General features: G+C 40.5%; 1 protein-coding gene across 1 annotated transcript; it reads left to right on the top strand.

Moving 5' to 3' along the window:
* The first annotated feature begins 210 nt into the window (after window positions 1-210).
* Window positions 211-1,800, top strand: LOC141717051 (uncharacterized). Its single transcript, XM_074519176.1, has 2 exons — window positions 211-307; window positions 785-1,800. Exons 1-2 carry the CDS (start codon window positions 224-226, stop codon window positions 1,643-1,645), a joined length of 945 nt encoding a protein of 314 aa, XP_074375277.1. The 5' UTR covers window positions 211-223; the 3' UTR covers window positions 1,646-1,800.
* Window positions 1,801-15,714: the final 13,914 nt, after the last annotated feature.

Below are 15,714 nucleotides of genomic sequence, written 5' to 3'. Positions count from 1 at the left end.
GAGATAAAATGAGTACGAGTATAAGCCGATTAAACTGATACAGTTAAAGTTGAGTTTTTCATAAAATTGACAAGCATATAAACTTTTAGAAACCTTGGTTATACAATGCCTAATGGTTGTTTTTCCCTAAATGATTATATTGAGATAATGGATATCTATATCTTGCTGAGCATTAGTGCTCACTCTTGCTTTTATAAATATCATATCACAACAGATTACCAGCATGGCCCGAACCAGGATGACTGCCCGCAAACGGGTAGGGGACGCCCGTGAGTACCGTAGACTGTTCGTCCGCCAGCCACCTCAGGTAGACGAATAGAGATAGTTTCCTTTTGAGTACTTGAACCAAGACTATTTGTGACCCGAGTCAGTCTCATGTAGAGCTGTTCTCGGCATTCACTCTTTTGAGATAATTTCCTTTGGTCTGTAATAACTTAAATACTTTAACGTTAATTTAGTAATGTTTCTGAGCATATAACCTGTGTGTGTGTGAGTTTGGTTAAAAGGTCGAGTAATGATGTGAAAAGAGGATTAATTATTTATTAGTCAATATTAAGTGATCGTAACGACCCGAATTCCCGACCTTGAATTTGGGGGTGTTACAGAAATGGTATCAGAGCCCTAGGTTATAAGTCTCAGAAATGTTAGGTGAATCAACTGAATCAATGAACTAGAACTCACATAGAGTTCGTAGTCGGGCTACGAGGGTAGCACTGATATTAAGAACCCTTAGGGGTGATTTAAGTATCCAAGGATAGTAATACGTGTGTTAAATGACTTGTAGGTACCCGATGTGTTAGACCCTGAGGCTGTAGAGGCGTACGAGAGAGAGCATGATGAGGCCCTTTTAGCTGAGATCGAGGTAGCAGACCCTGCCCCCACTGTGGGCTTAGAGGTATTCGAGTACCCGGAGACTGACCCTGAGGAGGACTCAGAGGAGGACCCCACTGAGCCAGACACTGAGATAGCCCCTCCTGAGGATATTCCATACGGCAGCACGGAGGTTTCGTCTCCAGAGATGATGAGGGTGGATGTGCATCAGAGGTCGATAGAGCGTTTGTTAGATCGGATCTCAGCAGCCCAGGCTCGAGTCGCTGAGCTCGAGAGCGAGACGGGAGTAGCAGATTTGATGGATAGGATGATAGCTCTGCAGGCTAGAGTCACTGCACTGACTGAGGAGTTAGAGGCGGAGCTAGGGGCATCCACCCCAGTGAGGACACCCACCTCATCCCCTGTACCAGTTAGTCCCGCACGGACTGAGACCGACGACGGCATGGACCCTATTCTTGACGGTGTGGCAGCGACTCCTGCAAATTCCCCACTTCCACCACCCCTACCAGTCATATCCCTAGCAGTTCACGACTGGGTGGTAGGTCGCTATGCTGCTGATCTGACAGCGGCTGAGGCCCGTATTACCGAGCTGAGGGACCAGCTTTCCATCGAGCGGCACATGAGGATAGAGGCCCGAGCCAGGCGAGGATACCCCAGCGCCCGACGCGTGCGCAGGACCATTCGCCGCATAGAGCAGAGGACCATCGGTAGGATTCACCGCTTATCCCCCCAGCGTGACTTGGTGAGTAGGCGCGAGGTTATTAGGGTTGTGGTTCGCGCTATGAGGCGGATTCGTGATGTTACTCATGGCTAGTGGACACTGTTAGTAGTTGGTTGTTGTTCCTCAGTGGTGGTACTTAGTTGTTTTGTGATAGTTGTTCTGGGTTGTTGTCTTTGATAGTGCCACCAGCTAAGGATTATTGTATTAAGGCAAATTGTACTTTTATTATTCAGTATGTTGTACCTAGACCCGGCGTATGGCCAAATTATGTATAATTATCATGTTGTTTAATTGCGATTTCTAGATTGTGGTTTAATCTTCTTTCATACCTGCATAATTACATACTGTCATAACAAATCAGGAAGCATGAGAATTGGCAAGTGGAAACAACCTAAATAAGTTTATGTAACAGGAAAATGTCGCCAAGGAGAATAGTAACAAGAACTCGCCCGGCTGCATCTGGCGGCCAGGGTAGTAATAATGAGCAAGGGCATCGAGCACAGACCCCACCATTAAGATTTAACAAAGAACGAAATGAGTATGATGATGAGGACTATGAGGAGTCAGAGGCTGAAGATACTCAGGGGATGGAAATGCCAGTGAACCCTATGGAGCAGTTTGTAGAACTTCTGAGGCAAAACCTGCAGCAGCAACGACCACCCCAGCAACCCCAGCAGGCCATGGCTAATGCATTTAAATCTTTCAAGTCGGTCAAGCCCCCAGAGTTTCACGGTGTTACTGACCCAGTTCAGGCCAGGGCTTGGCTAAAAGAGGTAGAAAAGACCTTTGAGCGAATCGGCACTGAAGAAGCCCACAAGACTAATTTTGCCACTTATCTCTTAAAGGGTGAGGCTAACTATTGGTGGGAAGCCAAGAAAAATATGGAGCCCCAAGGGATTGTTACTTGGGAAAGATTCACTGAGTTATTTTTAAAGAAGTATGTCCCGAAGTTTATGGAGGTTCAGATGCAGCGAAAGTTCCTAGAGCTGAAACAAGAAAATATGAGCGTAGCGGAATATGAAGCTAAGTTCACAGAATTGTCGAGGTTTGTGCCACAACTGGTGGGTACCGAAGAGCAAAAGGCTGAGAGATTTCAACAGGGATTGAAGCAGTGGATTCAGAATAAGCTGGCAATTCTGGAGATAACTGACTATGCCACCCTAGTGCAGAAGGCCACGATAGCTGAAGCAGGGAGTGAAATGAGCCAGAAAATGAAGCAAACTAAGAAGCGAAAGTTTGATGGTCAAAGCCGGAGTGTGGGAGGGGGAAGCTTCCCTAGTAAGTTTGTCAGGGGGACGGCCTCCCAACCCAACCGCAGTACAGGATTCGGGGGATCAGGGGGCGTGAGTGTGGCCCGGAGCGGGAACCAGACGGGAATGTCTTATCATAGCCAACCACGACCCCCTCTGCCAGAATGCAAGAGCTGTGGTAAGAAGCATTCTGGGCAATGTATGCAGAAACCAGTGACATGCTTTAAATGTGGTAAGGTGGGGCACTATGCCACAGCTTGTAACCAGGAAGCGGCTAAGTGTTTCCAGTGCGGAAAGACAGGACACATGAGGAAGGACTGCCCTGCGGCGGCCCCAGCTAGCTCAAGGGGTAGTGTAGCTGCATCTAACAGAGTGCCGACTGCCAGAACCTTTAATATGACTGTGAAAGATGCCGTGAGGAACACCAATGTTATAGCAGGTACGCTCCTCCTAAACTCCAATTCCGCCAATGTGCTATTTGATTCTGGAGCTACTAAGTCTTTCGTGTCTAAGGAATTTGCTGAAAAATTGAACTTAAAAGTGGAACCTTTGAAAGAATCTTTGCAAGTGGAAATAGCTAATCAAGAGATTATCCCTGTAAATCAAGTTTATGCTAACTGCAACCTAGAATTAGGTGGAGTAAGATACCCAGTAGATTTAATTCCCTTTCGACTAGGGGAGTTTGATGTGATATTAGGAATGGATTGGCTATCTAGAAACCATGCCCAGATTGATTGTGAGGGGAAGAAAGTAAAATTGAAAACACCTAGTGGTAAGAGTGTAATAATTAAGGGGCAACGGCAAACCAAGAAGTTTCTAACTATGGTGCAGACCAAAAGACTTTTAAGGCAAGGATGTGAGGCCTACTTGGCTCACGTGGTGGATACCAAACGAGAAACCCCTGAGATCCACACCATACCCGTAGTTAACGAGTTTGAGGATGTATTTCCCAAGGATCTTCCCGGACTACCTCCGGATCGGGAGATAGAATTTGCCATTGATTTAGCTCCCGGCACGGCACCAGTATCAAAGGCCCCGTATCGTTTGGCCCCCGTCGAGATGAAAGAGTTGGCTGATCAACTGCAAGATCTATTGGATAAAGGAATGATTAGACCAAGTGTGTCCCCGTGGGGTGCACCCGTATTATTTGTGAAGAAGAAGGACGGCAGCATGAGACTGTGCATCGATTATCGAGAGCTGAACAAGCTGACCATTAAGAACAAGTACCCATTGCCAAGAATAGATGACCTCTTTGACCAACTAAAGGATGCCACATGTTTTTCCAAGATTGACCTTAGGACAGGTTATCATCAACTTAAGATCAAACCGGAAGATATACCTAAGACTGCATTTCGTACTAGGTACGGACATTATGAGTTCCTGGTTATGTCATTTGGTTTGACTAACGCGCCCGCGGCTTTCATGGATCTGATGAACAGAGTCTTTAAGAAGTATCTGGACGAATGCGTGATAGTCTTCATCGATGATATTCTAATTTACTCTAGGTCGGAGGAGGAACATGCGGAACACCTCAGGATAGTATTGGAAATCTTACGAAAAGAAAAATTGTATGCCAAATTCTCAAAGTGTGAATTTTGGTTGAAAGAAATTCAGTTTTTGGGTCATGTGATTAGTAAGGAAGGAATTCTCGTAGACCCCGCAAAGATAGAAGCTGTCGCTAATTGGGAACAACCAACCACGCCCACCGAGGTCAGAAGCTTTATTGGACTGGCCGGGTATTATCGAAGGTTTGTAAAGGATTTCGCCAAGATAGCAGGCCCGTTGACTAGACTTACTCGGAAAACAGAAAAGTTTGTTTGGACGGAGAAATGTGAGGAGAGCTTCCAAGAATTGAAGAAAAGGTTGGTATCGGCCCCAGTGCTGGCCCTACCAGACGATAAAGGGAACTTTGTGATTTATAGTGATGCGTCCCATAAGGGTTTGGGATGTGTGCTGATGCAGCACGGTAAGGTGATTGCCTATGCATCCAGGCAATTAAAGGAATATGAAGTGAGGTACCCCACCCATGACTTAGAATTAGCCGCCATAGTGTTTGCCCTTAAGATGTGGAGACATTACCTATACGGAGAAAAGTGTGAAATTTATACTGACCACAAGAGTCTTAAATATATCTTCACCCAGAAGGAGCTAAACATGAGGCAGAGAAGGTGGTTAGAATTGATTAAGGACTACGACTGCGAAATTCTTTATCACCCGGGGAAGGCCAATGTGGTGGCCGATGCCCTTAGTCGTAAGGAAAGATTGAAAAGGATCACCACGTCAGAGGATTTGATCAGAGAATTTGACAAGTTAGAGATTGAGGTCAAGGTTGCTGAGCCAGGGACCGAAGGTTTGTATGAGATGGTTATGCGACCGGAGCTACTGGAAAAGATTAGGCGATGCCAAGAAATAGTGTTGAGGGAGAACAAGGAACTGGTAAGCGGAGAGGAGGCCAAGTGTGACCCAGACGAGAAAGGAATCAGGAGGCATGCCTACAGGATATGGGTCCCTAACGTCCAAGAACTAAAGGATGAAATTTTACGGGAAGGACACAGCTCTAGATATACGGTCCACCCAGGAAGCACTAAAATGTACCAAGATTTAAAAGAGTACTACTGGTGGCCTAACATGAAGAAGGATGTAGCGGAGTGGGTCAGTAAGTGTATGACCTGTCAGAGAGTAAAGGCAGAACACCAGCGACCAAGCGGACTCTTGCAACCCTTAGAAATTCCGATGTGGAAATGGGAGCAGATAGCTATGGATTTTGTGGTAGGATTACCCCGAACTAAGACTAACCATGATGCAATATGGGTAATTGTAGACCGACTAACCAAGTCAGCGCACTTTCTCCCAATCAAGGAAACCTACACAGTGGATAGATTAGCGGAGCTATACATTAAAGAAATTGTGGTAAGGCATGGAGTGCCAGTAGCTATCGTATCTGACCGAGATCCTCGATTCAACTCCAGATTTTGGAGGAGCTTTCAGGAATGCCTAGGAACCAAACTAAACATGAGCACCGCTTACCATCCGCAAACAGATGGACAAAGTGAGCGAACCATCCAGACATTGGAGGACATGTTGAGAATGTGTGTAATTGATTTTAAGGGTTCTTGGGATGAACACCTGTCTTTGATAGAGTTTGCTTACAACAATAGTCATCATGCGAGTATCGGAATGCCCCCATACGAGGCGTTGTATGGCCGAAGGTGCCGTTCGCCCTTGTATTGGGATGAAGTAGGTGAGAGAAAGTTACTAGGTCCCGACTTGGTGCAAAAGACAAGGGACATAGTTCAATTAGTCAGAGGACGCATAGCAGCAGCCCAAGACCGACAGCGTAAATACGCCGATCTGGCACGAAAGGACAGAGAGTATGAAGTGGGTGACCAGGTGTTTCTGAAAGTGTCACCATGGAAAGGATTGATGAGATTTGGGAAGAAGGGGAAGCTGAGCCCCCGTTATATTGGACCTTTCGAGATTCTAAGACGGATAGGACCCGTGGCATACGAGTTAGCTTTACCTCCAAATCTTCAGCAGGTCCATAATGTTTTTCATGTATCAATGTTGAGGAAGTATAATGCGGATGCCAAACATATAGTGGAGCATGAGCAAGTAGACCTTCAACCAGATATGTCCTATGTTGAGCAGCCAGTCGAAATCATTGACCGAAAAGAGCAAGTACTCCGGAACAAGAGTGTCAATCTAGTCAGAGTCTTATGGAGGCATCACAACGTCGAGGAGTCGACTTGGGAATTAGAGAGTCACATGCAAGAAAAGTACCCCCATCTATTTGTGGATTGATTCCGGGACGGAATCCTTTTAAGGGGGGGAGACTGTAAGAACCCTGATTTTTTGTAATATTTTAAAACTTTTGTGAATAGTAACTTGAGCTGATTAAGTAATACGTATGGGGATCATCATAAAATGAATAGTGGAATTTTGAGAATCCGAGATCATATTCTTGTTTATCGAGGAAAATAAGTGAATGTAAAAGCCGACGAAATTCGAAGATTTACGATTATACTACGTTTTTTTCGTATCCGTAAAGAATGGCGTAGAACCGGGAATACTACATGAAATAAATAATATATCAAGGTGTTTCTATGATCAAGAGAAGGAATGGAATTGGTTATAGTATTATAAGCGATAAAAGAAATCGCTACGAAACAAGTCGTTATACGTGGAATCTATCGGAATGGAACGACGATTGCGTTTACGATAAATAAAGGAATGAGAAATTAAATCCCATGCAAGTTGGCCATGCATAACCAAGTCCTAACTAGTAGTTAGGAGTGTAACTAGATGATTAGAAGTTAACTAGAATAGTTAGTGGAATAGTGTTGAATAGTGATGGGAGACAAACAAGTACACAAGCCATACTTCTCCCTTTTCTCACTTCATCACACAATCAAACCAACCTATACCTTTGCCAAATTATTGTCAAATCTGCTGCATACATCCCATATATTCATTATACACTCCCACACTTCATCCACAAAAGAAAACAACCCTCTTTTCCCTCACTTAAAGCTCTCCCATTTTACATTCCAGCAGTTCGGATTTTCTGAGCAAGGGAGAAAGAAAAATTCATAACTCAAAATGTACGCATTCAAATGTCATGAAATATTTACCATAGCTTCTATATATCTTGGGTAAGATTCGTACCAAATTTCAGCCTCAAATTAGTTTTTTTCAATTTTATAAAAATGTTTGAATGAGGTGCTGAAAAGTAACTCCAAAATTCTAACTTGTTTCTTGGTTTTGTTTCTTAAGGATCTAGCCCTTCTAAGTGTTTTTCAAGCAAACCAAGCCCTAATCACCTTAGTACTAACCCTCCTAGTGCTCAATAAGGTATAACTTCCAACTCTTTAAAGTTTTAAGGGTGGGTTTAAGAGTTATTTATGATGTAGTGTCAAGATCCAAGAGTTTGTGTATGTGTAAGGTTGTTTTACTCATATTCTTGCTAAGTACTTGAGTTTTTGAGTTATGATTCTTTTATTTGATGATAGATAAAGTATATAAGGTGTATGTGGGTGGATCTTGAGAAGTAAGAAGTGTTGTGTTGGTCATAAGTAGTGATTGTGTCAAGAACAAGTAGTAGAAATGGAATATGGAGCCTATTGCACTTGGTCTGCCTTCTGCAGTGTATTCGGCCATGTAAATGTTTGAAATTTGTGAGTCACTGGCCATGACTGGGTAGATCTTGATTTGTAGTTTCTGTACATGTGTGGATCATCACGAGGGGATTTACGGTTTAAAAGTTATGATCGTTTTAGTGTAGAGCGTTCATACGAAAAGCCAACTGCGCATAGGCCACTTGCTTAATAATTTTGAAAGGCTAAAAATGATTTCGAAAATTTGGAAAAATCATGATAATTAAATAATGCAGCAAGGAAGACTGTCCAAAAAGAATTTTAAGAAAATATTAATTTTTCGATTTTATAAAAATGTTTTAGTAAAGCGAATCGATAATCGCGTACTAACTAAGATCGTTGGTTATTGATTTTAGATCGCCAACAAAAGCCCCGAGACCATACCACTCCTAGCACTCGAGGCAAGTTTACGAAACCCTAACACAAATTATCCATGCTATATATACTTTTGTGATATTGATGCCATGATTTATAATTCGAAAATATATGCTTGTCTGTGATATCAATACATTCCAATTATGTGATTATTTACGGAGACGAACTTCGTTTTATACGAGTATGAGAAATTGAAACGTAATTTTAATATAATACAAGATAGTGGGAGTCGGAGATAGTTTTAAATCAATTTAATCCCGGAACGAGCCGGACGCGGAAAATTTCGATTTCAATAAATAAAGTACTTTCGCGTAACATACATATCAAACGAGCGATTGAGATTTGATTTATAACTAAAAGAGGTAATCGAATACTCACTCAAGGGATATCCTACTTGACTATTTATTTATAAGTAATACCTAAAGAGTTACTAAAATATCCGGAAAATACTTAAAGTAATATTGAAAAGTTTTTAAATCAATTCACTCTATCTAAAATGTATGTAACCATTCGAAGGATAATTATAAGATGTCGAATCCCGTCTTAAGTATTTAATTAAGATTTTTATCAATTCATTGAACCTTATTAAGAAACATTTTGTACTTAAGGTTTTATCAATTCATTGGACCCTTCATAAAAATATTATGAGACCGTAAATATTTAATATTACGTACCTCAAAAAAAAATCATTTAAAAATAGACATAGTTCCCAAGGATACTTTCTAAATTATTCAAAATTTCTCGGAAGAGATCAATCATCTGAAACTTATCAAAACCTTAGGGAACTTAGTCTAGAAGCATGAAGGTTTTGCTTCCTCGCTCAATGAAAAACAAGTGAACAATATATGTAAAACTCTACTACGGTTAAGGGTAGAAAACGATTTTTAAATTTAAAACTCCGACAACTCCCAAGAATCAATTGTAATAAAAGTGACCGATAAATTACCTTGTTTAAAGGTCAACTGAGAACGATCTATTCCTTCGATAAAGGATTTTATCTAAATGATATAATTGTTTTGGGACTGGAATGTGGCTTACCCGGCACGGAGAGGTATCGGGTAGTGACCAAGCGCGGAGTGGCGCAGTATACAGTTATGTGGTCTCTGTGACCATTGACTTTCGGACTTGCACGGAAATGGGCAACCATCGTGTAATGTCTTGATAAGCCCAAAGGCGGCTAGGTTTGTATTCCTTCTACTAGTAGAGAAAATTTCGTATTCGGCTGATCACCGGTACGTGGTTTATTCCAGTATAGTCCCTTCCTCCACTTTGGATAAATTGTTGTGAAACCTACAACAGAAGGCCGATAAGGCTGAGTTTTAAATAAGGATGTTGATGTTCATATATCACATCCATATGAGAATCTTGGTTCAAGCATCATATTGAGATTTTGAGATAAAATGAGTACGAGTATAAGCCGATTAAACTGATACAGTTAAAGTTGAGTTTTTCATAAAATTGACAAGCATATAAACTTTTAGAAACCTTGGTTATACAATGCCTAATGGTTGTTTTTCCCTAAATGATTATATTGAGATAATGGATATCTATATCTTGCTGAGCATTAGTGCTCACTCTTGCTTTTATAAATATCATATCACAACAGATTACCAGCATGGCCCGAACCAGGATGACTGCCCGCAAACGGGTAGGGGACGCCCGTGAGTACCGTAGACTGTTCGTCCGCCAGCCACCTCAGGTAGACGAATAGAGATAGTTTCCTTTTGAGTACTTGAACCAAGACTATTTGTGACCCGAGTCAGTCTCATGTAGAGCTGTTCTCGGCATTCACTCTTTTGAGATAATTTCCTTTGGTCTGTAATAACTTAAATACTTTAACGTTAATTTAGTAATGTTTCTGAGCATATAACCTGTGTGTGTGTGAGTTTGGTTAAAAGGTCGAGTAATGATGTGAAAAGAGGATTAATTATTTATTAGTCAATATTAAGTGATCGTAACGACCCGAATTCCCGACCTTGAATTTGGGGGTGTTACATTTATAATCAACCAACACTTCCTTCCCTTTTGGTCATGCTTATGTCATCCTCCCATGTCATCTTCCCACACTTGTCCTCTTCTTGTTGGTGTGATGACATCATCATCCACTAACTCTTTAATTAACTCCTAATTACTTGGCTAATGACCGCTGATCTGTTATACGGTTCACTTAACTTTCGTTCTCGTTTATCGTTTGAGGGATCATACCCGGGATCTTATTACTTGGGTTCCCTTAACCTTTCTCAATACATTATATTCCTTTTATGATCCTCTCTTATAATCTTTAAATTTAAATCCTTTTAATCATGTTACCTTATACTCAATTCTTTCGGTATTTGGTGGATTTTCGGGAAAAATCAAAGTGTTCGAATTTGGATTCTGACGATCTTTACATACACTTATTTACTTTATGGAATACTAATACGATCTTAGAATTTCCATAACAGTACTCCTATATAGCGTGGTGTGATAATTTTCCTTAATCAGCATCATCAGCAAAAGTTACTATTCATCCGTGTTTCAAAAATTCCAAATATTGGGGTTATTACACTAACCATCTCCTCTGTCTCATATTAAGCTCATTCTTTGTGAATATGTACTTTAAGCTTTTATGATCCATGTAAATCTCGCATTTTTCTCCATATAGATAATGTCTCCAAATTTTCAAAGCGAAAACTATGGCTGCTAGCTCCAAATCATGAGTAGGATATTTCTGTTCATGTGGTTTTAGTTGCCTTGACGCATACGCAATCACCTTATGATGTTGCATCAGAACACATCCGAGTCCTTTATGAGAAGCATCGCTATAAATTACGAAATTTCCTTGATCGCCAGGAAGTGACAAAACAGGTGCCGTGATTAATCTTTGCTTCAATTCCTGAAAACTTTCTTCGCATTTATCGTTTCATATAAACTTTTCATTCTTCCGTGTAAGCTTTGTCAATATTATTGCAATTCTTGAGAAATTTTGAACGAATAGAGGATAATATCCCGCTAATCCCAAGAAACTTCTTACCTCTGTTGGTGTTCTCGGTCTTTCCCAATTTGTAATTGCTTCAATCTTTGCTAGGTCCACTTTGATCCCTTCATTACTGACTATGTGTCCTAAGAACTGAACCTCTTGTAGCCAAAATTCACACTTCGAGAATTTAGCATATAACATCTTTTTCCTTAAAATCTCCAAAGTTGTTCTTAAATGTACTGCATGATCCTCTTCTGTCTTTGAATAAATCAAAATATCGTCTATAAACACAATAAAAAACTTGTCTAAATATTCCTTAAAAATTCTGTTCATCAGGTCCATAAACGCTGCCGGGGCATTGGTCAATCCAAAAGACATTACTAAAAATTCATAATGTCCATACGTCGTCCTGAAAGCTGTCTTTGGTATATCTTCTGGCTTAATCTTTAGTTGATGATATCCCGATCTTAAGTTGATCTTGGAGAAGTACTTGGCTCCCTTCAATTGGTCAAATAAATCATCAATTCTGGGTAACGGGTACTTGTTCTTGATTGTAAGCTTGTTGAGTTCCTGATAATTGATGCACAGTCTTATGCTTCCATCCTTCTTCTTGACAAAAAATACCGGTGCACCCCACGGGGATACACTGGGTCTGATTACTCCTTTTTCTAACAACTCTTGCAATTGCTTCGCTAGTTCCTTCATCTCAACGGGCGCCATTCTATACGGGGCCTTGGATACTGGTTTTGTTCCAGGTGCTAAGTCAATCGCAAATTCAATTTCTCTATCTGGAGGAAGTCCTGGTAACTCATCGGGAAACACGTCCGGAAATTCATTAACTACTGGAATATCTTCAAGTTTTGCTGGCTCCTAACTTCTATCAATCACATATGCAACGAAATGCTCGCATCCTTGTCGTAGTAACTTCTTGGCTTGAATCATCGTTAAGAACTTTTTTTGTTTGCTTCTGGCCCTTGAACGTTACTATCCTTTCGTCTGGCGTCTTCACCATTACCTTCTTATTTCGACAATCTATCTGGGCATCGTGCTTAGATAACCAATCCATTCCTAAGATAACGTCAAATTCTCCTAACTTAAATGGTATCAAATCTACACAAAACTTACTACCAGAAATCTCAATCTCACAATTTCCACAAACTTGATTAACAGATACACATTCTTGATTTTCTAATTCCACAGTCATTATTTCATTTAGATATTCAACTGGACAATTTAACTTACTAACAAAATCTTGAGAAACAAATGATCGAGTTGCTCCCGAATCTATGAACACTTTGGCACATAAAGAATTCACATTAAGCGTACCTGCCATGACATCAGTATCTTGGATAGCGTCCTTCACAGACATATCAAAAACTCTAGCCCTTGGAGTCACATTCACTGTTGGGGTAGATCCCATAATTCTCAATGCATTACTAACTGGGGCTGGTGTCTTGCAATCCCTGGCTATATGTCCTGGCTTTCCACATTTGAAGCACGTAAATCCAATGGCTGGAACCTTCACTACTGAATTTCAGATAGGCTGATCCTTGTTTGCTGATTCTCTTGCTGGCTGATTTCGGCACTCCTTCGAATAGTGCCCTTTCTGGTTACACTTGAAACAAACTACATTCAACTTGTTACAAACTCCTCCATGTTTCTTCCCACATACCTGACAATCTGGAAAAGTTAACCTTAACTGATTCGGCTGATTCACATTGGCTGGACGGTTGCCCTGACCTCCGTCGCCTGCATTTTGTCTCTTGAAATTAAAATTTCTCCCTGGCTGAAACTTGCCCTTCTTAAAATTTGGAAACTTCCCTGATTGTGACTAACCTTCATTCCCTTCGGACTTTCTCTTCTTACTTTCTTTTTCCTTCTGTGACATCTCACTCTCTGTCTCTGCAATCATGACCTTTTGTACAACTCCTGCATAGGTATCCAACTCAAAAATGGCTACCTTTCCTCTGATCCATGGCTTCAAACCTTGCTGGAATCTCTTAGCCTTCTTCCTGTCAGTCTCCACATATGACGGCACATACCTTGACAACTCTTCGAACTTACTTTCATAATCCGCCACCGACATATTTCCTTCTTTAACTCTAAAAACTTCAGCTCCATCTGATCCTAAACAAACTGGGGAAAATATTTTTCTAAAAACAATTCCTTAAACCTTTCCCAAGTAATAACATCTGTACCTTCCAATGTCTTTACAGTCTCCCACCAATAGTGGCCTCATTCTTCAAGTAACACTCGCAAACTCTACCTTCTGTTCTGTCTTCACTTTCACTAAGGCAAATGACTTCTCTATTTCCTTTAACCAAACATTTGCTTCAATCGGTTCTAAGGAACCCTTAAATTCTGGTGGGTTTACCGCCTGAAAAGTTTTGAAAGTTACCCGGGGATTGGTCTGTCTTTGTTGTTGTTGTGCCAGGTGAACTGTTTGTTGGGCCAAGATTTGGAGAATCTGGGCTATTGCTGAGTCTATGGGTCCTGGGTTTGCATTCTGGTTTGTATTATCTTGGTTGTTATTGTTGTTATTTTTGGTTTCTTCATTCGGAATCCAATTTTAATTCCGAAAAATGTTCAAAAATTCGTATTAAATACTTGGAAAATCATTTTGACCCCGAATCTTCTTTGAAAAATTATTTGGATTGAATATCTTACGTGTTATGTGTTATATGTGACCTGATTGCTGTATAAAATGATTAGTTGTGCATTGTTTGAATGTTTCTGCTATAACTTTTAATCCGTACGTCGGATTTGGGTGAAACTAAGGGTAGATAGGAGCTTGTATCGAATAGAATCAGTTGAGAAATAGTGTTGATGAGTATATGTGATGTCAAACAGAGGAAGAGAGACGTAAGAAAAGCAAGTGGTTAGTGAGTGGGAACCAATTGACAAGTGTTAGTGAGATGAAAGTTAATTGATAAGGCAAGTGTCCCTGAACTTTCTTGTAGTATACTTGTGAATACTTTTGAACTCTTTTCATTATGTTGCAATTATTTCCAGTAAATCCTATTCTATATTGCAAGTATTTTGAAGTACTTAACCCTAAACCTTGATTCTTATTGATCTTGAGCCGTGAGCCTGATTTCTTGTAAACCCTTGATTGTTAAATTCTTTGATACGAACCACACATATCTGATACTACTCCATAAATACATATCTACCACATACTGATCCTTGATATGAGATTTCTTATCAGACAAACCTTTATGCCTTGTGTAACAGAAGACCATTCCTTCTAACCTTTGCACCATGGGTCTTCTACACTTTGATTCTTTCCTTAAATTAGAAGCCAATCTTCTTGTTTACCTTGTTACACCTTTCGGGTGTTGTGAATCACCTTATGCTTCAAGATAAATATTGTTTATGATTCAATTTATTGAATTACATTGTTTATCATGTTATCACTATAAAATTGGATTGTTTTTAAATGTGGACCAGATTCGTGTTCAGACCAGATTCGTGGTCGTATTAGGCCAATGTGTGCCTTGGATCTAGTATATAGAGCAAAGCTGGGAGCCTTGCTCGGGGTTAGTGCGTGACTGATCAACAACCTAACGTTGATTATTAGAATAAAAGTGAATATCCAATTCTAACCATTGTTTATCTGAAAACTTGATTCCCTATATCATTTCAATTGATCATTATTTAATATCAGTTTTGTCATTATGACTTGCTAATCTAGTTAGCTCACTCTTGCGAATCTGTTGATGTTTTTTTCCAGTTAAGAAGGAAACTGGTAATGGTTAGGATCCCCAGTCGAGTGTGCCAGCTAGGTTTACAAGTTGAAGTGGAATAAGCTAGCGAAAGTTGTGTGGCTTAATGTGTGCTAAAAGTTCGTTATAAAGTTTGACTTCAAATGTAAGATATATAAATTTGGGATTTGGTACGTTTGTAATAAATAAGGTTGTGGCTTGTGGACATACTTTAAACTGTTGCGATCCTTGATTGTGGTAAGTAGGGTCATTGCATATATTATTATACTCATAAACAGATTTAAATATAGTGTGTGTATGTGTTGTGGGCCCCAAACTTCTGACCCGGGTTCGGAGGGCATCACAGGTTTGGCATGAGAGCTAAGGTTTAAAGTCACTGTCACAAGCCTAGATTATTCTATTCCATTTCGTGGTGTGAGGCTAGACTTCATGGAGCTACTTGTTAGTATGCAGCCCAGATGCTCTTACGGGGTGGGCTAGAGAAGCATTGGAGGATTTTGAAAGACTTGGTGGACCAGAGTTTCCATGACGCTAAATGACAGGAATGATGTGATAAGTAATATATGTATAATAGTGTATAGGTTGTATTATTGGACTTTTGGTAGAAGTGTGAATAAACTAGACCTGCTGAATAAGGAATAGAACTGTTGTACCTTTGCCTTTAATAAATGTTTTGCGCTTGTACCACCAAACTTTGATA

Source organism: Apium graveolens, chromosome 4, assembly GCF_009905375.1.
Source record: "Apium graveolens cultivar Ventura chromosome 4, ASM990537v1, whole genome shotgun sequence".
Classification (NCBI taxonomy): domain Eukaryota; kingdom Viridiplantae; phylum Streptophyta; class Magnoliopsida; order Apiales; family Apiaceae; genus Apium; species Apium graveolens.
Note: the sequence above shows the minus strand (reverse complement) of the source record. Positions and strands in the feature narration are given on the sequence as shown.